The following is a 22,877-nucleotide window of genomic DNA, read 5'->3' as shown; positions in this document are numbered from 1 at the left end:
AGGTTTGAATTTCCTGGTGGGTCCAAGGGGGAAAACAGCCAAAGTCAGGAGCAGACACAGCTGTCATGCCCACAGGGTAAGAAGGAGACATGTCCTTCTCCTCCTGCCTCTATGGAGTGCAAGGAGAAGATGAGATCCGGGGCATGTGGTATGGTGTGTCACCTCCAGCTCCCTGGGGCTCCCATCAGGGTGAGGAGGGCAAATGGTACTTGTTGGTGTGGTGGAAACATATACAAGCTCCTAGCATTGCAGCAGAGTACCACCCTTACGTAGTATTAAGGTATATAAACAGTGTCAAAGGGAATTCTTTTCAGAGGAGAGTTTGCTCATGCAATTTTAGCCAGAACTGTGAAGGAAACACAATTTGTATGACTCTGATCTGTATGTGTGCTTGTCTAGCTCTTGCTGTCTGCAACACACCCAAGAACTGAAGTTGTAGATCCTTCTGCAAAGGAAATTAGGCTTGCAGGGCAAGGAAGAAGGGATAGGAACAGACCCATCTTTCATATTTTCCATAGCAACTGCACAGCAGTAGGAATAGAAACTAAAATAAAATGATGTGGTTAGATAAAAGCTTCAATAACTGAATGGAACCACAAGACTTTTTTTTTTTTAAATCAATTTAAGTGGAACATTAAGTAAAAACTATGCAATAAATGTATGGAGAAAATCAATAACTGAGAATGTGTTGTGTATCAATATTTGCCTAGCCCTAAAAGAAGAAACAGGATTAAGAAATAAAAAAGCCAACCTCAATTTTCACTATTTTAAATAACTATTCAACCTGAAAATTAAAACTCAGTATCTGACTTTCCAATATGCCGACTCCTCTCTTGGAGTAATGTTCTGAAATATATTGTGTGTATATGATGCAGTGTTCAAAGTGAACTGAAAATTTCTAAATCAAGTAGTACATACTAAAACCTGTTCTGAAGAAAAAAGGGAACTGACAATACCTACACATTTTATAGCTACACTGTGCTAGGAGGTACACACAAGACAGAATTCACAATTACTTTAATAAATATTAGTTTGAAGTAGAAATGAGCCAACATATATCTGAGGGACAATTATTGGAGCCCTTAAAATACACATTATTTACAGTAGGTTTGTAAGTAGTGCATTACTCTGCACAATAGGTAGCAGCAACTGTGAAGGCAAGTAGAACTTGGAACCACATAGAAAAGAAGAGCAGCCTTTGAAGCAGCCAACACCTCCTTAGCATCCCATGGAAATCACTAAAGAGTCTACAGCTCCACACAAGTCCTTTAAACCAAACCCATGAATTAGGGGCATGCTAATTTACATCTGTAGTTATTTTTTCTTTGGAAGGATCCATGTACAGACTACAACAGGTACCACCCTTATGCCCATCCAGACTGTCTTTCAAAAACTTTTCCTCTGTATAGGTTCTGGGAATAAGCCTACACCTGATGGGATAGCAGTTAAGAGCCTCCACCTTTTTTTCCCAGTGTCATAGTTGTTAAAATACTATGAAATGAGGACACATCACCAACATGTAAAGAAAAATATCCATGAGAAGGGATGAGTAACTTCTCCAGCTCTAGAAGAATCTCAGTGGATGGAATTTGTTGTGCTAAAATTCTCTACTGGGGAAGTAGCTTAACATTAATTTGGATGTTACTGACAGCAGAGGCACAGCAAGTGGCTCAGCACTTGCTCATATGTTTTCACATGATTTGCTAGATTTTCAAGTGCTGCCCTCCCTGTGCTTTCACAGTCAAACCTGGAGCCAAGACAGGTAACTTCGCACCGTGCCATCACCTTTGGTAGATGAACTTTATGTGGATATGGTACCCAAATCTACACCAGAGGGACTACACATTTCAGGCAATGCATGATGCATATGCAGAATGTGGAGTTCAAAGTTGCAGTTCCAGCATGCCTACTTTTTAGACAATTCAAAATTCTTTAGCTAGCTAGTGAACAAGGGCACAGAGAAGTATACTGTAATTAACAGCAAATCTGAACATTTCCACATCCCATTTGAAAATGCAGAGCCCATGGCCCTCAATTCTTTAGAAAGAGACAATTCAGAGAGATCACCCTTAATTTCTCAGCAAGATGACTTCCGCCTGCAAGAGAGTGAACTGGTTTTCTTAGCCTATGAAATCAGTTGCCATGGTCAAGAAACCTTCTACACAATTATTCAAATGGAGAGGTGAAAAGGAGCTCATTTTCCAGATGCAAACAGCCTTGAACTCCAAAGATAATTGTCCTGTCCCTGTTCAAATTTTACAGCTTGATTCATCTCTCTCACAGTATTTGAAAACAGTGACTGAATCACTTTTGCTAAAGAGAAGCTCTGTGCATAGGCTACAAGTAATCAATGTATTTAATTGGTTTCACAGCATGCAAAAATGACACAATATGCAAACTGTTAATGTATAATTACCTTCCTCTGTTGTTCTTGCTTCATTTCCTCTAATCTTCTGTTTTCATCCTCTCGAAGAGCTTGCTTATAAGCATGGCTTCTTTTCTATTGTTCAGCAGAAAATAAAAGCATACTGGTGTGGTGAGAGGGGGGCCAAACTCCCAAACCTTATTCTCAAATTGCTATATGGGTAATTAACAAACACAAATGGTCGAATGATTCCAGTTACTGAAGAAACAGATTAGCCTCAAGACTAGAATTTAAGTGAGAAGAGGCCTAAATCCTCTCAGTCATTCAGTTTGGTTGAATGTCCACCTGCACATCACACCCAGGTAGTCACAGCAAGTGCTATTCTGTGTCCCAGTGACAACCATGAAGATATCCTGAGCAGTCAGAAAACACAGTCGGGATATATGATAGTGAGATGGGGTATTCTGGGAGGAAAGAAAAATAATGAAAATATTACCAAGATAAAAAAGCAGAATGGAGGCCTTGTAATGAAGGGGAACACAGGATTATTTGTGGAGGTAGGGCAACAGGAGAGTTCAAAACTGCTGCTATTTGTGAGGCATCAAGACAACTGAAAATCTGAACTGCACATCATGAATAATGTAATAACTGTGCAATTGGTTTTCATTACAATAACTAGCCCTGGTCTTTCACAAGTTGTAATTGTTTGCAAAAAGCCAACCTACAATTAGGGTCTTTGAGGATCCTTAGGCTATTCTACACTGGAACTTCTACTGTAAAGTCTTTGAGCAGGGGCATAGTGTAGCACAGTAGAAAATGAGCCAGTACAATTTGCTACAAGAATTGTGCAGATTTGACTTCAATGAGGAATTTGTTACAGGTCTACAGAATATTCCCAAACCTTGATATATGCGTGCAGAATGACACCATTAAAACAACAGGCACATAATTTGCTAAAAAGACTGAATAGAGAAAGCAATTATTAATAGCTCAGTTTTGAGCTGGGAGAAGTTCTTACATGTGCCCAGGGAGACTCATTCTGGGTCCGATATTATTCATTACTCTCTGTAATGGCTTGGAGAACTGTGTGGAGAGTATGTTAATCAACTTGGAAGACAATAAAAATCTACACAGGATTGGTCACACTTTGAAAGACAGGATTAAAATTAATTATGAGCTTGATTAAATAAGAAGGCCAAAAAAGTCATCAATGACGGAGTCACTCAAAAGAAGTCAAATTTGTTCACGGATGTGAAGTAACATTTGGCAAGGATAGTTGAGCTAGGTGTGCTAAATTAGTATCACCATCCAAGAAATGATGTGAGGGAAAAAACTTTGATCTGCATCACATTGTCCCAAACTGTTTTGAGAACAAGAATTTAAAATTTACAAAAATCACATACATGTATGTATATTCCCCCTTTTAGCATTCATATCAGGCATGTCCTAACCTTACCACACTTCACTATTTCAAATACATTGTTCCTGAATCTTTTAATTACTCCAGACAAAGGACACGTTCAAGGTAACATCCAAATTAGAGTCCTAGTTTTCCCACTGGTTTAGCATTTTGGTGCTATGCCAAGTTTATCTAGGTAAGAACTCACTGGTTATGTGCTTCAGATTCCTCGCACAGAGGACAGGCTGTGTCCATGCCTATAGACTGGACCTCATCCAAGCTGGGAAGACTTTGCTAGCTGCGTTGATGCATTATAAACAAGTAATTATTTGATTCACAAAGCTACAGAAATGCAGGCACACAAAAGACAGGTATAATGTCAGCTAGTATTAAAGAACAGTACAGATAAATGATGTATTTTATCCGCTTGGACACTAGCAAAGTGAAAGATGAACTATGGGATGTAATTCAGCATAACCTATTGAGAAACCTGTCAAAACATGGAATGAGAAAGCCACACATAGGCAGGAGAAGTAGGCCAAGGCTAAAAGTAGGACCTGTACAACTGAAAGAGTTCGGTGTTCCTTCAGCCATCCACCCACTTCTGTATGGATATGAAGACAGCACACCAGAATGCTGAAATCCAAGTCAGTTGTGGGGACATGAGCTCACTTGTCTTCACAGTTCAACGCTCACATCGTATGAAGGCTGCAGAGCTAGGCCTTCCTGACCAAAGCAAGCTCCCTACTGTTTGGAGTGTTGGATGCTTCAAGAGGGAGGTAGAAGTGGTTTCAAGACATCTTTTCTCCCTTTCCATAGTCCTTCATCTTGGTTGTTCATCCGGAACTACAAAATACAGTCTGAAAGCCACTCTCCTGCAATTGACCTTCTGTCCAGCAGTGCTGGGCAGAAATTGGCACTTTCTAGCTATATATCTGCCCACATTTGCTAAAATGTCTTTAGGATTTTCAGAGACACAAGATATTCTGAAGAATTAAAGGGGAACAGAACCTATTTTCAATATCACCTTCCCTTTTCACGCAATGAAAACCAGGAAGAGATCCTAGAGGCAATACATATATCCTGTTGGCAGCAATTTCTATAAAGGGAGGATTCTTGCCCATTTATTTCTAAGGCATCTGAGGAAATATGGAGGCAAATCTTCCCTTCCTGTTACCCAACAGTTGGTGCTCAAGGCTGTATACAACGGAGGGCTGCCCAGATCAGAAATTGCAAACTTCTGCTGAGTTGCTTCAATGTTAATTTCTGTCCACTTGGCTCCCTGTTCTCTGTCCTTCCCCAATTACAAACCTCCCTGCAGGGGAAATACTTCTCTCTCAGGGTTAATATTCCTCACTGAAAGTTTTTACATTAGTTGGAAAGCTTGGTTTAGACATGAAGAGACTAATTGTATGTGAAAAAGCCTCTTAGAGCCAATTAGAATAATGACATTGAAGCAATACTTTATCTATTTCCTAATTACACTGATACTTACCAGACTCATTCTAACTGGGACAAAGACCCCAAGCAGTGTATGGAATCACTTTTAGGATGCAGTGAGAAACAAGCTTCTCTTTTGATTGGATTTTTAATGCAGTAAAGCATCTGCTGACATAAACTAATTGAGCTTTCATGAAAGCTTACCACCAGTGGATGGGTACAGGGCATACTTAAGATTTTCATCTGACCTTAGAATATAAATCTAGTTCTCATTTATCAGAAAGAGATCTGTGAGCAGTCCTCTACTATGCAGAATACCCTGCCACTGTGTAGGAGACAATGTAGGCAGTCTCATTCACCCAGAAAGGCTCCTTGGTACTCACTGAGTTATGTCTTAGCAATTAAGCTCAATTAGGATATTCTAACATTACACTATTGACAGCACCTGGAAAGCTGATAGACAATACAGCACATGCCATGGTTTTGCTTACCCATGCTGTAGATTCTGGGCCAGGACTAGCAGTCTGACAGGAATCACTCTTTGGCAAGCCCATGTCCAATCTGCTCAATAATTCATTGGTTTTGCTATGAAGAAATTCAATCCAAATAGAATTGTTAGTGCTTCCATAAAAATAAACACAGCTTTTTATTCCACCCTTGGAATCTAGCCTAGACATTTTATCACGTGTCTGCTGAAAAACATCACAGGTAGAAAAAAAAGGTTATGGAAACAGACAAATGGGACAGAGGATACAGAACCTATACTGTAGATAAGACATTTGCTGGGATGATTTTTTAAGCAAACAATTAAGGTCATTTGCATATTTGGGGTGTAGAGTTGCTATGCTTTCCTCATGGTAAAGCTCCTATAATACAGACTCACATACCACTGGACTTCATGAGGATGCAACTGCTTCAGTGAATTGTTGCAAGTCCTTCTATGAGATCTATAAATCTCAGCTAAGTACTTTAAAAGATTATTTTCAGGAATTTTCCTTCACAGTTAATACAATGCAGCCTTACAACAGATTACTTTATCAAGCAGAAAGGCTTTCAAGCATTTTGTACCGTTGAAAAAATTGCTTGTCTTTAGTTAATGCACAACATTTTCATTTCTTATTCTGGTAAGGGCAATTTTCTTTTTCCAACTGCATCCCTAATAAACCCAGAATTTCGAAGTAGCATTACTTTGCTTACAGTTTCAACCAAGTACAATTAAACTAGGTCACAAACAAAAAGAGAGAATGGGAGTTTGTGTGCTGTGATGAGGAATCAGTTTCTTAACCTGCAGTCCCAAGCACATATATTGAAGTATTTTCTCACTCAAAGAAACAGAGTTAGAGGAAAGAGGCAATTTTATTCCTGTGTACAGCTTTGGAAAACATGAAGGCACTGAAGTGAGAGCAGAAAGAGTGCTTCAAGTGATATTGAACACAAAGATTTACTCTTCTAACAGGGCAACCAGTTAGCTCTGTGTGGGAGAAGATGCCACTACCAAAGACTTAAACTTGGAGAGAAAGCCTTGGCTGCTGAAGAGTGATTATGATTAATAGCTGAACAGACTACCAAGTGTGTTTTTATATTTCACTCCATGATCTAAAACTGTGAGTAAATACTTCATTGGAAAAATGTCCTGCTGGTCAGTGAGGAGTGGTATATTGAGGAGAAGCTGGGAAAAAGAACAAGAACCCACAAGTTCTTCTCTGCTACTCTACACAATACAAAACCATGTTATCACTTCAGGTACAAAATACTTGCTCAAATTCTAGCAAGTCAGGCTTTTAAAGTCTCACCGTTCCCAGTTCACTCCCTTTCCTCCATTACCTGGGCAGTTAACAGACCTCAGCCAATGCACAATAAAGAAAGAACCAAATTAAACACTGTTCTCCCTGATCTGCAAAGTACCTGTATATAAAGGTTGAACAAATTAATAGTCTTCTTATACAAGTGTTAAGCACTCGAATTTTTTCCATGAAAGATGAGTTATTAAGTGGTAAGGTTGCACAGAATAATTTTGGGAACGCAAAGATTTAAATTGAAGATTTTGTGTTTCTCTACCTATGCTAAAACTGATCAAATAACAATTTATTTCTACACCAGAAAGACTAAGAACTCTTACAGAAAATCTGGAGTATACTTGAGAAGGTTGAAGCTCTGCGAAAAAATATGTGGCAACTTGGGGCTGTGCCTACATGCCCTAATTCCTTATGGATGGCAAGAGAATGACATGGAGTATGTGGAACTTCTCATTATTTGCATAAAAATGTGGTGGAGGCCACTGAATTTCCCAGATCAGCACACTGATAGGTGAAAAGCTTACTCAGTTTTAGTATCAGAAAAGACGATTACGAGAGTGGAAGCAAATAAAGTTCATCAGCAAGACTGCACACTGCCTTTGAATAGAGAAACACCTGAGTTCACCAAATTAAGTAATACATTAGTGAAGTGTTCCTATTGCAAGAAAGGGACTCAGGTTTCTGAGTTTTCTGATGAAAGTTAAGTCAGATCTTATATATGTTAATCTGTTGTATATCATCTCTATGGTAACCCAGCAGTGCACCTAGGGTTGCCAGACTGAATGTCTGAATGGTATTTTTCGTAATACTAAACCTTCAGTCATAACAATGCAGAGCACAGCTTAAAGCAGGCTGCATGGAAAGGGAGAATTCAGTGAGATGACAGTTCAGTTAATGCTCTGGAAAGGAAAGTACTATCTCCAGAAGGAAATCAGCATATCAATACACAGTCAGATAGTTGGAACAACATCTCATTCACTTGCTAAAACTTCAAGGGCTAATCAAAAATGCTAATAAAATGTGCTCCTCTAAACTAAGTAACATTAAGGAAAGAAGAGCATGAGATGAAAAAATGTATTTGAATACAGAAGAATTCTGATACCCTTCAAATATAGCTAGGCAAAAGGAGATAAGAGATTTTGACTAACCAAGAAGAAGGCACCCTCCTAACAGGCTGCTAACCTGAATTCTGACTACCCTAAGCATCAGTCTGAAGACAAGAGAGCCATTGATGCTCTGGTTAAAGTGGAGTGATCTCATGAGGGTATTTTGTCTTGGTAGGCCTGTTTCCCATTACACCATTGAGAAAAACCTTTTGCTCTGCTAATTAAAAACAGCCTTCTCCCATACTGGTATGTTTAATAGCACCAAGCACTACTCTAAGCATGGGAACTCAGCCATCAGTGCAGTTACTACTCCTGGAACAGTTTTGACTTCTCCCAAACAGCACTTTCCCAAATAACTCCTGGCTTCTGTCCAGGAATGAATATCAGCCACAACTCCCAACAGGCATTTTAGATGCTACCACCCCATTCTGGGAGGTTAAAAAGCTTTCTAGCAATGGAAGCGGGCACTCTTAGGCCTGTTGGCCTCAGAAGTGACAGTGACTGACAGTGTTTAATTTATCAGTACAGATGCAGAGGCGGGGGACTGAAGCACAATACTGGATTTGGGCTCTGAATAACTCTTAAGAGCTGTCATAGGAAAATACTAGCTCTGCTGCCAGGATCATTGAGTAATGTGCTAGGAGGGGTGGTGCATGACAGTGGAAATCAGTCCATGTTGCAGGTGTTTTCTGTGGGTCCTTGGATATACGGCTTTACATGCCACAACTACTCTTCAGGCAGAGCCCTTTATTAAAAGCTGCCATGCAAAACCATTTATTTGAAGCTCAACAAGTATATCTAAAGTGCAGGAACATGAATTTGCTAGCTGTTCCATTGAGAATGGTGTCATTTGGGCACCCTGCACTCACAAGCTACTTGTAAACCCACAAGCATTTCTTACTGTTTGGGACTAAATGCTGCCCACATTCCCACCAGAGTGAGACAAGGGGATGGTTATAAAAGCCAGAGTGAACCTAGGTTCCTCTGGCCTGTGTAGGAGTTCACATGCTCCAACAGGATCTCCAGCCCTGACAGCTGAGAGCAGAAGCTCCACAGTTGACTCCAGAATGCAGCTGCTAAAGATCTGAAGACCTACAACATTCTCATTGCAAGATCCAAGCTCTAAAATCCTCTGCAGAGTAAGCTCTTCAATATTGTGTGTCATTTGGTTTTAACTACTGTCACATCTACACGGAAAAAAAAGTCCTTAAAAGGATTCATCCTTAGGGACTTGAAGGAGGATATGGACTCAGGACCCAGCATCTTCCTCCGTCCAGGAGTCACACAGCACCACTTGCTACGCTTTTCATTTGTGACTGGATTCCTTTCAGAATGAAGACATAGAGAAAATAATTTTTCTGCCTACACATGAAGTTCTTGGCTTTAAGTCTGTTTTACAGACTTAACATTAAAAATGCATTAATTAAAAGGGCTTCTTGTAATCTTCATTAGTTCTTCCCAATGGAACCAGTGGCAGTTAATTCTTTTGCTTTAATTGATGGATATTGAAATGCCAGTATACTGAAAATATACTGGCTTTTATACCAGTACATTTGGGGGGAAAAAAAAAAAGGTAGCACAATACTTTTGTATATATCATAAATCTATTTATTTCTCATGACAATTTGTAAAATATAATGGCCAATTCTTACTACTACTAAAAACAACACAGCTCCTGAACTTCTTGTTTTCTCAAGCTGCAGGATCTCCACCATTACAATTCTGCTCTAATGAACATCCACAACTATGCTAAGAGTCATTCAAAAACAGGAATAAAAAAATCAAAATAAAGAACTTCAAGGCAGGTAAATCATTACAGTTATTGCAAAGAGGAGACAACTTGAATGATCACTAAGACCACAGAAGAAGCTTTTGGTGCTGAATGACATGGACACATCAGCTTCCAAATTAATTGCCTGTAAGCAATGCTAAAGTGACATTTCACCATTTTCTTCCAATTCAGCTGAAAAACTGAGAACCATGCATAATGCATATCTAATGTTAGTTTCACACATCTACCCAGAAGATTCATGATATTTTTTAAAAATAGTAGGACTCGCCCTCTCAAAAAAGAAAAACAATCCAACAACAAAAAACCCAACCCCGAATTTCATTCAAAAAGACATCTTTTTGCAGCACCAGCAAGCATGTCTACAATTTCTTCCCACTTCTACATATTCAACTGGCTAAGCATAACAACTTCCTCAATTTTTGCAGAAATTAAGATCAGTTGCATAACACTACCAAAGCCTACCCCGAAAAAATGCTGCCCTTCATCTCAGTAAAGTCCATGGTGGGTGTGTTCTCACTGATGCCTTGTTCCTTCCTCAGTGAGGGCTCTGCCTTGTGCATTGCCATGTGCATCTTGGTCAGACATTTGCTGTGACCCACAAGATAGGCTGGCTGGTACTGGGACCACTGCTGCTCCTCCGACATATGGCCTAACAAATCCAAATGTTAAAATAGAAGAAGGTTTCCAACACTTTCTTTGTTGGAAGATGGAGAAAGAGACTCCAAAGGGAGGTGTAGTTGGGACTTTCACTACTGAAAATAACTAATAAAAGTGAGAATGAAGCTGGGGGTCCAATGATACCATTTGTGAAAATAATCCCACCAAAGATCCACAGCTTTTGCTAGTTCACAGTTACACATTTCCTCTCACATCCCTTCCTCTTTGCAGAGATGTACCACAGCCAGAAGTTTACATGGTATAAATAAGATCAGAAGGCTACAAGCAACTGCCCTGTTTCCCACAGCTGGACCATGACAAGGAACAAGGTAGTGAAAACATCTCTGCTAGCAACAAACACGCTTTCAACTCCACATGGATCCCGGTTCTCTTGTACCTCAATTCTTACCCTGAGCTGCAGGACAGAGTCCACTTTTCGGGTAAGAATAAATAATAAACATCAGCCCTGTGCAAAACTGCCAGAGTGAACTAATGTTCATTTCTGGGGTGTGTGTAGGTGGGTGAGTCATCTTTCGTTGGAAGCTATATGGTAAAAAATTACATGAAATTATTAACACATCAAATTCATGTATTATGTTGATGGCTCCTCTGCCCTTTACTAGGAAGAAAGGCCATCCTCTGGATATTTAGTCCACTGCTTTCCAACAGAAATCCTCCCAGTAGCCACATACCAAGCTTAATACAGTATTCACAGACTTCACTGGCAGTAATGCAAGATCATAGTACAGATGACTTGGACAAACCTAATGATAGTTATCAAACACTGCTATCTTTGGCTAGTAGGATTTCTTGTTTGCAATTTCTTGAGCATCTGTTCCTGAATTTGGGGATAAGAGCAAAAAATGAGGCACTATTTCATCTTAGGTATTAGGCTTCAAGAAATTATAAAATAGGTTGCTTAAAAAAAAAACCCAACTTTCTCAGCAGAATTATTTTCATCATTTGCTACCCACACCCAAAACTAATCTATCCTGTCAACCCACCTGCTTTTTTCGTTTCCCTGACTGGATGAAATAACACAGCCAGGCTATTCGTTCCTCCCACCAAGTCATCCAGTATTCCTGGATGCTATTTTAGATGTAAGTTTCATTTATTGTCTGAAGTAATAAGCATAAATCCAGTTTTAAGGAAAACGCAGTTTTGTATAAGTCTATTGCATTCCATTCTGTGTGCTCCATCTGCATGGGCAATCTGCTTCTATATTTTCAGCCAGCTTGCATGGGCAGATTAATGCGCACAATTAGAAAGCAACCTCACAGGCGTTCAATAAAATGCCTTCATTATTACACTCAAGAGAGTCCCTTTGGATGTCTATAAAAGCCTAGTTTTCTGCCTGTTAGCTAAATAATTGACAACGCTTAAAATAATCAGGAGCAAATGAACAAAACGAAGACAGTTGTGGTGAAAAGAAGCAAACAAAGGATTCTCAAGGCTGCAAATGCTTTTTGTGCGAGCCCTCTTTCATTCTCTTCAGCAACCTGTATTAAAAGTCTGGTCAGGTTTACATTTGCACTTCTGTGGGGAAAATTTGTTGCCAGCCTGCTGTTTGAACCACACATCATAAGGGACTGAAAACTGGCAAGGACACTAGCATTTATCCTGTAAAAATTGATAAATAAATAAAAATTCTGTTTTGATTCAGGTTTTATTCTCCTGCATTTTATGACTTTTGAGAAAACTGCCTTGGCAGGCAAGTGTATATCAGCTTGGTTTGGTGAACCTCCTGCATTGTGTTTGGAATATGCACTCAGAGACACTCTGGCAAATTCTGTTTCCAGCTCCAAATTCTGAGCAGAATATATTGAATGTGCACATGTACCCGAGTACAGCAGTGCCAGGAATTTTTACAGGAATACAACCTTCACAAAAACAGAGGCATGAATATGTAGCAAAGGGAAGGATGAAGTGATACAACAGTCATCATGTACTATTAGAAAGTAACCTGGTTTTTTAGTCTGCTTTTTCCATTACATAAACAGGTAGATGGCTATTAGAAAAACAGTGGACCACATCCAACATTACAGTTTACAAATCCAAATTTAGTAAAAGCGTCTAACTAGAGATCTGGGCTAAAACTGTATGGTAAGACACCCTACAGCTCAGACACAGATTCACACAGCCTGTACAGCAAGCCACTGAAAACAGCCAGTCATGATATAGCCATCCTCCTTACTGTTTAAATGACAACCGTGGTGTACTAAATAAAGAGGGATGTCCTGAAAAGTCCTGTTCTTTGTTTCCTTTTGGAAAGATGGGCTCTCAGTTCTTCCTTCACATGGATTAGCAATTGCAAAATACGGACTACACGAGCCTCCAATACCTTTTAATGCACTCTGACAGAAACACAACCAGGGCAATTATGCAAAATGCATCCAGGATACCATGACTCAGAAGGAAGGACTCCATTTCATGTGTAAGTAGTTTCTTGTAAAAAGTCAACACATACTCCCCATTTTCTAAATCTGGCATCAGCAGGGACAGAACCACATCAACTCTGTCACCAACAAATGCCTCATGCGCTCCTCCTCTGTTACCACAAACTATAGCAATTCCTGCTAAGCAGTAACTTCTCCACCCCAAAATCTGCTCCTGTGTGTTCTTAAGACTTTTAATACACAGCTACTTCAGGAGACACCCTGTGAGTTTTTTCTATTTTAGTCACTGAACAAAGCCTGAATCCACTGGGGTCAGAGGAGGGGCTGATGCCAAAATTGTGAGGTTTGCAGACTTTTTCATTGCACTCTGCATGCCTGTCTAGACTACATTCTCACATGACACAAACACATATTCAAGCAACTGTGGCAACAGATATAGCTGACTTTCAAGGACCTGTTGTACACAAAGAAGCTAACAAGGCTTTCAAGAGATAGGAAGTAACTATATTCTGTAGACAGCACAAAAGGTTACAGGCAATCTTTCTTTTTAGCACTCACTTCATGTTAGACCCTTTGACAAGGGATTTGAGTGAGAAGTTCTTGTTTTTAATAGTGACAGGAATTTAATCAGAAAAACGAAATTCTGGGCAGCATCATACTTTATTGTCAGAGCATGTTAATGACATGAGAATCTTAAGTGCTTTTCCTTATCAAATAGAAGCGGCACTTCATGAAGGAGACATACTCATTGGGCTGTACCCCTTGGAGGCTGATACAGCTGGAGGTGGTGATCAATTTTAAAAGGTTTCCCAGTTAATGAGACTGCTGGTAGGCATTGATCTCCTCAGGAAAATTGTGATGGTGCAGCTACAGATCTTACAGAGGACAGACTAACAAGGGAGCTTATCTTTTGAAATGGCTCTATAGGCCATGACTTTGCAGAGGTCACTGCTTTATATGCAGCTCATGACCTTTCTTTCCCCCGTTCCCAGCAAGCAGAGGAGATCAAAATACTCCAGCAGAGAGAGTGAGGAAAGGGGCACAACCTCATATTTGTTCTCTTTGCCTCTAGACGAAGGGTCTTAGAGAAGGGAAGTAATGAGTCACTCATTTTTGCATGGTAGGCAAAAGCACATCTTTAAATACCAAGCACTTCTATGTGAACGTGCTGCTAATAACCAGCAGTAGTTCAGTGGAGTTACTTCACAAAATCTGAAATGTCACTCAGAAGCTTTTTGTTACTCTTGGATGCTGTGCTCCTTAATGCCAACGTGTCTTAGCAATGCATCCTCAACAACATCCAGTGGTACACCCTCCTCTTCCTGTGCCCACCAGAGAATTCCATCAGAGCAGGGAAGGCAGTAGTGTCACTGTGTCTGTTGAGGAATACATTCTGCACAGGTAGCTCGGTGTCCAGCTGCAGGTTGAGCGCTGGGGGGCTGGAGCTTGAGCCCCAGGCAAAGGACCATGAACTGCAGACCATTTTTGCATAACAAAGGGCCCGGGGACCTGTGACCTGGCCAGGGGAATGGACATTGGGAGACACGACAGGAGCCAATGACCCCCAGACTTCCCTCTGCTTAGACTGTGAGAGGATAGAATCCCAGGGGTTCCTTTGTTCAGGGTCCCTCCTTGGAAGCACCAGCTCAAGCTGCTATTTTGTTATTTAGTTATTGCACCATGATTAAACTATTTTAAGTATCTGGACATCTGAGACTCTTCAGTGGGAAACCTGGGGTTGAACCTGGTGTGACTGCATGAGTGTGGTGGGTGTGACTGTGAAGGGGCCTCAGCCCCAGCTCAGGTGGTGTGAGAGTGACTGACAGAGTGGCTCCTGGATGGTCAAGTTTCCTTAACACTGCAGCATGCCAGGGCTTTGCTTAACCAAAATTGCATTCACTGGAGGTAGGTTTCCGGCTCACTTCCTCCAGGTGTAGTGTAGTATCTACAGGGCCTCCCTGGTGTATGTTCAGTACATAGTACATACAAATAATGTTCTGGTAGTTAAACATAAACTCAAGCAATGGACCTTGAGCTACTCCAGTGATCACCTCATCTTCACTTTCAGTTGCATCAGAGATGACACCAGCTGAATGCTCACAAGGCTTTTTTTAACCTGTGAACAGAACAGCTGTCAGCCAGTGCCCAGGCAGCCAGAGCTTCTGCACCACCTGGGGACTACCTGGCTGCCCACATAGAATCAATTGTGTTGGAAAGGACCTCTGTGATCATCAAGCCCAACCATTAACCCAGCACTGCCAAGTCCAGCACTAAACCATTTCCTTAAGCATCCTATCTACATGTTTTTAAATACCACCAGGGATGGTGACTCAACCACTTACTTCCCTGGGCTGCCTGTTCTGATGCTTGGACACCCTTTGGGTGAAGAAATTTTTCACTTGTGGCCATTTCCTCTTTTCCTGTGTTTCAGAGGGTTTGGGCCTGCTTTTGACAAAACCAAACTTACTTTTAATGGAAAAGAGCACTGACAGCAGAATTCATTTCACCCTAATCAAAAAAAAGGTACAGACAGGGAAGGTGACAGAAAGGAAGAGGTATGTGTCTGTTCATAACTGAATATGCCTTAAGATAAAAATCAGATTAAATGGGAAGACAAGAACCCTGACAATCCCCCGAGGAAAAGCAAGGCCCATAACTGAGGACCTTGCACTGCAAAGATCTGATGTGTCTCTTGTTGATTTGGACTCAAAGAGAATCAAAGTGTCTAGTCTGTCAGAAACAGGCAGAGATCTAAAGTTGTGCAGTTTTCAGAATTCCCAAGGAATCAAGATATGTGTGTGTGTATAGACATCCACACCAGGATAAACAGCAAGCCAAACACCAATATCTAGAGACAAATACTGGCAACATATTAAGGGAAAGAGCTGTGCCTAAAGCCAAATGGAAAGAAACAAAAGGAAAAATACAAGAAAAGCTGAAATCAGTGAGAAAGCTCTAAAATGTCTGTACATTAGAGAACAGAGTCTGGGCACATGATGAAGGAACTGGAGCCACTAGCATGGGACAAAAGTGACTCCTTTAAAGGTCACAGAGGAGGAAAAAGCAATCAATCAGGCTAAGAATACAGGTGAGTAATTTCAGAAGCCAAAGATAAAAAAGGTAAAGGTGACTAAGTAGCATTGTGTGTTAATTATGTGATAGAATCAGTTTGGATCAGTTAAAAAAAAAATAAATAGGGTAGAGTGAATGGGCAAGGCAGGAACTTCACTGCCAATGAAATTAATTATATCAGGACTTAGGCCGTATCTAAATCTGATATTAAGGAGGTATTCTTGGGAAATAGGTCTTTACAACAGATCTTCACATTTAAGTAGGACTATGCTAAATAGAGAAAGTCCTCATCATTTATTTGTGGGTTAGACTTCTTTACTAATCAACAAAATAAATGGGTGGAGGTGTAATTTAGATTCTGTTTTGATAATTAGTCTTGGACTGAATGATTACATATTGATTCAGTTAGAGAACGAAAGCACAAAGTCATTTTATAATTCACAACTTTCATTTCAAAGTGTATGTTTTAGTAGGCTAAGAGGGGTCTACAGAACAAAATTTCTCACAGAATAAGGTGTGGAAGAGGCTTGAATATTTCACAGAATCATAAAATCATCCATGAAATCTGGATGTCATCTTGTCTTACCCTCTGCTCAAGCAGGGTGACCTTAAGACAGCTGCCCAGAACTTTTGAATATCTCCAAGGATGGAGAATCCACAACCTGCCTGGGTAACCTGTACTCATGTTCAGCCACTCTCAGAGTAAAAAAGTGTTTCTTGATGTTCAGTAGGAATCTCCTGTGGTTCAGTTTTGCCCATTGTCCTGAAGTCAAAAGTTTCAAGTCAAAAAATTGAAAAAAATAGCAACAGAAGCCAAATCCTTCCTGAGCCCCAAACCAGGGAAAAAAATGCAAACAAATAAATTATATTAAATAACAATTAAAAACCCAAACAAACAAAACAGAAGGACAAGTAGATATGGAATTTTAGGTAGTAAGTTTCAAATTTTACTTACTACTTTTGATCTTCAAGAAACATTTTTCTTCTTCGCATTTCTTCTTGTCTTTTTTTAGCTTCAAGTCTCTCTGCCTACAGCATTAAAAACAGGAAAACATACTTGAGGTTTCCAATAAACCAGAAACAAACATCAACTATTTCAATTCCAATATTTCAATATTTTGATTTTTAAAAGATCTATAGCAGTTGGGTACAGAAGTGACCCAATCTCAAATTTAAAGGTATTCACTCATGAACAAACATCTCCTAGTCAAGAGACCTGTTCAAAATAGAAAATGGCATAGTGGTCCTAGTACCCATCTACCCAAAAGGCCTTGTGAGTCTTCACAGCTGTCATGTCACAGTCCTGCATCTTGGGGTGCAACTGATGCAACCTTGGTCCTTGCAAGAAGGTAGAAGACCCAAGCCACTGCACCAAAGCAGATGATAGTCCTGTGGCACTGACAGTGCAGTGATGTGAGTACACGTAGCTCACAGATCTGACCTGCAGGAGCATTAGGTACTGGTCAGTTGAATACATTCTAAGGAGGATGAAAAGTGGGAGACATTTCTATTTAACCAGCATTTTTCTGCCTCAGACACCATATCTGGTGCAAGAGTCAACCAAACCCTTGACACATAAAATTCCTCTGTAAATCTGGATACCGCACAAATGATTAAGTCCTTTAATATAAAATTGCACATAATTTCCAATGGAAGTATCATCTAACCTGACCAAACCCTAAATTCAAATAGAATAAAACATTGAAATAAAGCAAAAACTAGACAAATTGCTGCAACAGCAATATGCAGTTCAAGCTAAATTCCAGTGAAAACGAGGCCAGCCAGATTTTTTTTTTGGCTCACAGGTTGCAGTTAGGTCCAGTGGGAAGAGCAGTTAAAAGGCAGTTCAGTGTATGAAAAGCACAAATTAGAAGTTCCAACCTGAGATTTCAGCCTACTATATTTTGAGCTCCCACACTGCAGGTGGTGGGGGGATGCTCCAGTAAGAGCTCCCAGGCAGTGATCACAACAAGTCGCATGCGGAGCACAATACAGCCTCGGACTGTCACTCTGCTCATTGCCCATCCTCAAAATGAAAAAAGGTAATTGCTCGGTAACCCAGCAACCAGACATTGCTCTGAACGAAGTGCCCTGGAAATTTCAGACAAAACCTTGCAGAGATGAGAAAGGAAGTGTAGGTGAAAATGGCCCCTTTGGCCAGAGCCCCAAATCAGGGAGAGAACTGATCAGAGGACAGGGAGAACGAGGAGGGGGAAATGTGTAAGGGGGTAAGGGGTGTCAAGAAGAGGGCTGAAACCCCAGCTTCATAATCTTCTTCCTGTCCTGCTATCAAAAACATTTCAGAAAAATTACAATTCCACTGGCAGTTACTCAATTACTTTGCTTTTAGCTATTTCAGGATGCGTATTTTTTAATTGGATAAAGAATGACTGTCTGAAAGAGATTTGCAAAACAAGTGCAAATCCCTCCTTCACATGCACTGGATTAAGAAAAAAATCCTTTCAGATGTCTGCAGATAGGAAAAGAGTCACTATGTTGTGTGATGATATAAACTGCTGGAAGGCAAAAGACTTAGAAGCTGTTATTTGGAAAAAGGCAGTGGGAAGTAAACAAAAGGAAGAAGGCGAATCTCTGAATAAGATGTCCTGTTGTTCAGTCATTTGACATGCAGAGACAGTGACAGAATGTATGTATGTATGTATGACATACTGATGCAATTTAAAAATTTAACCAAACTGTAGTAAGGAGCACCCCTACACAGTATGGGTGAATTTAGAGTGTTCAGGGGATATACCATTTGCTCCTAACCTAGACACAGATGATGTTTTAGGCTAAAAAAACTCCCATTCATTTGTGCAGCTTTACAATTTACAAGGAAAGAAAGGAAAGAGGCAAAGGAAATGAAATCTTATGGCTTCTGTTATTGTCAAAGGTGATGCTGATACCCTCAAGACACCAGCCATAGCGCCTAGGTTTTTCCCCAACACTGTCCAATACCGCAAGCTGATGCCTTCACCTCTGAAAAAGCAGTGGATGTGGGATCCACCATCACATTGCAAGGCTCCCAAAAGTTAAAAAAAAAAAAAAAAATTCAAAAAGTTCCCAAAAAATCCAAAGCTCACAGGACTTGTTGTCTAGCTCCTAGCTAGGGAACAGTGATATTAACTTTGATAAATACAAATCCTCAGTAGCAACCCTGTCTCCCACTACCCGAAAAAATAAGGGAATATCCTACAGCTATTCTACCACTAGAATGGTACCTGAAGAAAACTCCAGCATCTTGAAATGACTCACTTGTGGCTGGTGTAACTAGTTTTCACTCTGAAGTTTACCCTTGGATGCATACAAGTGACAGGTGAAAAGATGGGGACATTCTCTAACTAATGACAGTCTTTCAATAGACATTGCCAAGCACTCCACATTTGGCACCATGTTCAAAAAGCCAGGAGAGGAACAGCTGTGATATTGAAGGTAAACACATTGAAAAATGTTAGCAGAAGGTCTGCAAAGTGCCCGCTTTTAATAAATTCCTGAAAAAAAGGCCATTCATGCTGATTAACACAGTCAAATTAAAGAGCACATGATCTGATAAAGAATAAAATGAAATTACAGCTTATCCTCAATAAGACGGTTTCTGAAGATGGCAGGACTGTTTACTATATAATGTAAGAGAAAAAAAAGTTGCATGCAGTAGAATTACTCTGAGCCTTTTCACTTCAAATTGTTTGAATCTTCTAATATTCAGTCAAGACCTAAACTATACAAGGCAAGGCTAAAGGCAGGGTAACAGCAATAGAAATTCAGTGACAGGAAACAGAAATATCCAGTGCAGTGAAGTCATCCAATTTTACCTACGGCACAAATGAAAAAAGTTTAAAAAACAAGAAGCCACGTATCAGCTGCTTGTGAGCACTCAGAGATGATCAGCTTCGAATACCCAAACTCATGCAGCCCACGGTTATGCCATGAACAAACCACAGAAGTCCCAAGACAAGCTGCCTGTCATGAAGTGCATGGGACACTTGAGAACAGAATGAAAAATCTTTCCTTTCTCTGGGAGCTGGAGAGAGACAAGGTAGATGCCAAGAGCACTGGTATTCCAGCACCTAATAACCCCATGGTTAATTAAAGAATGACAGAGACAGGCAGGTGGACTCGTACAGATGGTAAGGCAGACCTTCCATATTTGGGTACTGTTTTGGCAGACGCACAGTTTTCTCTTGTTCACAAAGATAATGGGTAAGTGGATGCTGCTTTTCTCTGTAAAACCAGCATTGAAACAGTAACATAAACAGATCCTAAGTTCACAAGCAGCACTGGCTCACAGTACATCATCCTTACAATCAAGGAAGAACTGAGCTGAGTACCAGCACCCGTTCTAGTCATTGCACATTAGTCTGTAGGGCTTCACGATTCATGTTTGCTGGCAAAGAAGCTTTCCAGCTGTGAAAGTTCCAGGGCTCCTGCTGATAAAGCTGGCTAGCTATTATCTCCTCTCAGACTGCCACACAATTTGGTTTTTATTGAATGAATAACAACCTTGAGCAAAAGAAGGGCTGGCCAGCAAGAAAAGACGGCCTGTGAACTTGCAGAAAGACATGCTCCCAGCCAGTGCCCTACAGGTGCAGTTGAATACAAATCTATCACTTCAAATAAAAAGCTCCTTTCCTTTGGTAAACAGAGCCCAACGATGGTTGTATAGCACCAGTAGGATCCCTGTCATTCTCAGGTCTTGGGAACCTTTCATCTTTAGGCAGGGTGAGATAGCCAAATTGACACCTTCTAGCTGCTTTTCAGCATGCTCTTCTTAAACACAGGGTTGAATTTTTAATACCTAATCATCGTCCAAGAAGAAATCTTCATCGGCTCAATCACTATTGTGGAAGACAATCTGAATAAACAAATTCAAATTAGGAGTTCCCTTTGAAGCACCTCTGTTTTGTTTGATTGTTTTGTGGGCACATGTTTATTTAGTCAAATTAGACAGTGTGTTTGGCAAAGATGTTTGCTGCAATGTTGCATACTCCTTCAGAAAAAATGGATACTTACAGTTTTACTATCTACAACATCTATAAAGATTTTATAATCTGTGGGAGTGAAGGTAAGGAAATTAAAGAGCATGAAAACGAACCTGATACATCAATATATTTTCCAGGTGTAACTAGAAATTACAGCAGTGTTGTAACATTTTTCTTGTCCAATGCCCATGGGCAAACAACATATATTAAATAATTAATCCACTCTCTTTCACTGCTATCATCACTGCTTGTGGAGCTATATATGAGATGGTAACAGCTAATGATATTTTCAGGTGATAATATTTATTGTTCCTGTGAGCTATCATGTATGGGCTTATGCCCAAAGTATAATGCTAACCACTGAAAGACTGGGAACAGATTAATCCTTACCTAGAGGCAATTACAGTTATTTTTGTTTATGCATGCCCTTGTACGCCAACCCGTATCGATGACTTTTTAATTAACTCTCAACATTCAGTTTCTGCACAGAAAATCATTTTTACTGTTGTGGAGACAAAACTTGCAAACCTGAAATCTCCCTTTCTCTCCTTGTTAATGCACACATAAGTACCATGCTCCCTCTCCTTTCTTTTTTCATTTAAATTCCACACTGCATTCTCAAGCAAGAACTACTTGGTTGCCACCAAGGAGACAGAAATGAACTTTTACAAAGGGTTGCGCAGCACAAAGGATGAGAAGATGCTTTGTGAGAATAACTAGAGAAAGCAAACAAATTCAAAATAGTGAAAGAAAATTTGAAAGTGAGCTATCATTGGTGTCAATATGTGGAGTATATTAGAAGGAAGAGCGATCTGACTTGATTAGCAGGACACTTGAGTGGGCAAGCTGCAGAAGGGCTGGAGAGGCAGTCGAATTTCAGGGTGCTCTCAGCACAATGCAGGCAGACTACACTGACCTTTTCATGATTTTGATATCTTTTCCATCATGAAAGGCTGGATTTTCTAGTATTCTTCCCATGTGCACAGGCAATTATGGATTTCTATAAGGTCTTTGCGCCACCTGCTACAATCCAATCTTATAGAGGGAGCTCATGCCAAAGTGAACCATATAACCTGCACACACAATGTTACTCCTGACCTTCATGTTCTCCCCTTCTGCTAACTCGTCCAGGTGGATGCAACTGAAAGGTTGGAGTTTCTGGTGAGCCAAAGGAGCACCCAAGCCCCCAAAAACACCAGGTCAGGCATCCCTCAGTCATCTACAAAGGAGGAGGACTGCATTTCCTAATTCCTCGATACCATGCACGGTTACCACTTAATTTAATTAGCCAGTTCCATGTGGTTCAGCAAAATCAATCATCAAGACATGAACTGTTATATGGCTTCAAGTCTGCAGTAACTAGATTTACCTTTTCTCTCTGAATTGCTTTCTTTTTCAGGATTTCAGCTTCTTCAGCTGCCTTTTTTGCTTTTACATATTCTTCTCTCTTGTGCTGCATGACATAAACATAGGAAGTTATTTTACATATTTATGTATACAAGGAGTACATAAGGCAACTTGACTCCTATGGTGCACATCTTTCAAATCTAAAGTGTGTTTGGGGAAACTTTCTGTAATTTTTTCCCTTAAAATGAGACACTGAGTAATGCAAGCTATGCAACAGCTACTCCAATATTGGCTTTAAGAAGGCTGGGAAATCTAGGACTGATAAATGGGCCTCCATGCAAGGACTCACACAGCTGATTGATAACTTACAAGCATTTATACCTCTAGCAACAGGCACAACATTTCCACATAAGCACGGGATAGAGGGGTACATTGATCAATTAGTCCAAGCATGAGCAGCATGCCGGAAGAGACAGCACGGCATTTAAGTGGCTTTACAACTGTACTGGTTGTTATTTGAGATACCGT

General features: G+C 40.2%; 1 protein-coding gene across 2 annotated transcripts in view; it reads right to left on the bottom strand.

The window, feature by feature from the left end:
• Window positions 1-22,877, bottom strand: part of EPSTI1 (epithelial stromal interaction 1) — a 49,389-nt gene that overhangs the window by 9,673 nt on the left and 16,839 nt on the right. Inside the window, exons 5-8 of one of the 2 annotated variants that reach the window (XM_048295366.1) lie at window positions 22,372-22,455; window positions 16,979-17,052; window positions 5,696-5,789; window positions 2,417-2,500 (exon numbers count right to left, since the gene is read on the bottom strand). In XM_048295366.1, coding sequence (XP_048151323.1) covers window positions 2,417-2,500; window positions 5,696-5,789; window positions 16,979-17,052; window positions 22,372-22,455 — 336 coding nt within the window. The other variant, XM_048295367.1, reaches the window with a different exon arrangement.

The sequence above is a fragment of the Corvus hawaiiensis genome, chromosome 2, assembly GCF_020740725.1.
Source record: "Corvus hawaiiensis isolate bCorHaw1 chromosome 2, bCorHaw1.pri.cur, whole genome shotgun sequence".
Lineage (NCBI taxonomy): Eukaryota > Metazoa > Chordata > Aves > Passeriformes > Corvidae > Corvus > Corvus hawaiiensis.
The sequence above is the reverse complement of the archived record's forward strand: the minus strand, read 5'-3'. Positions and strand labels throughout refer to the sequence as shown.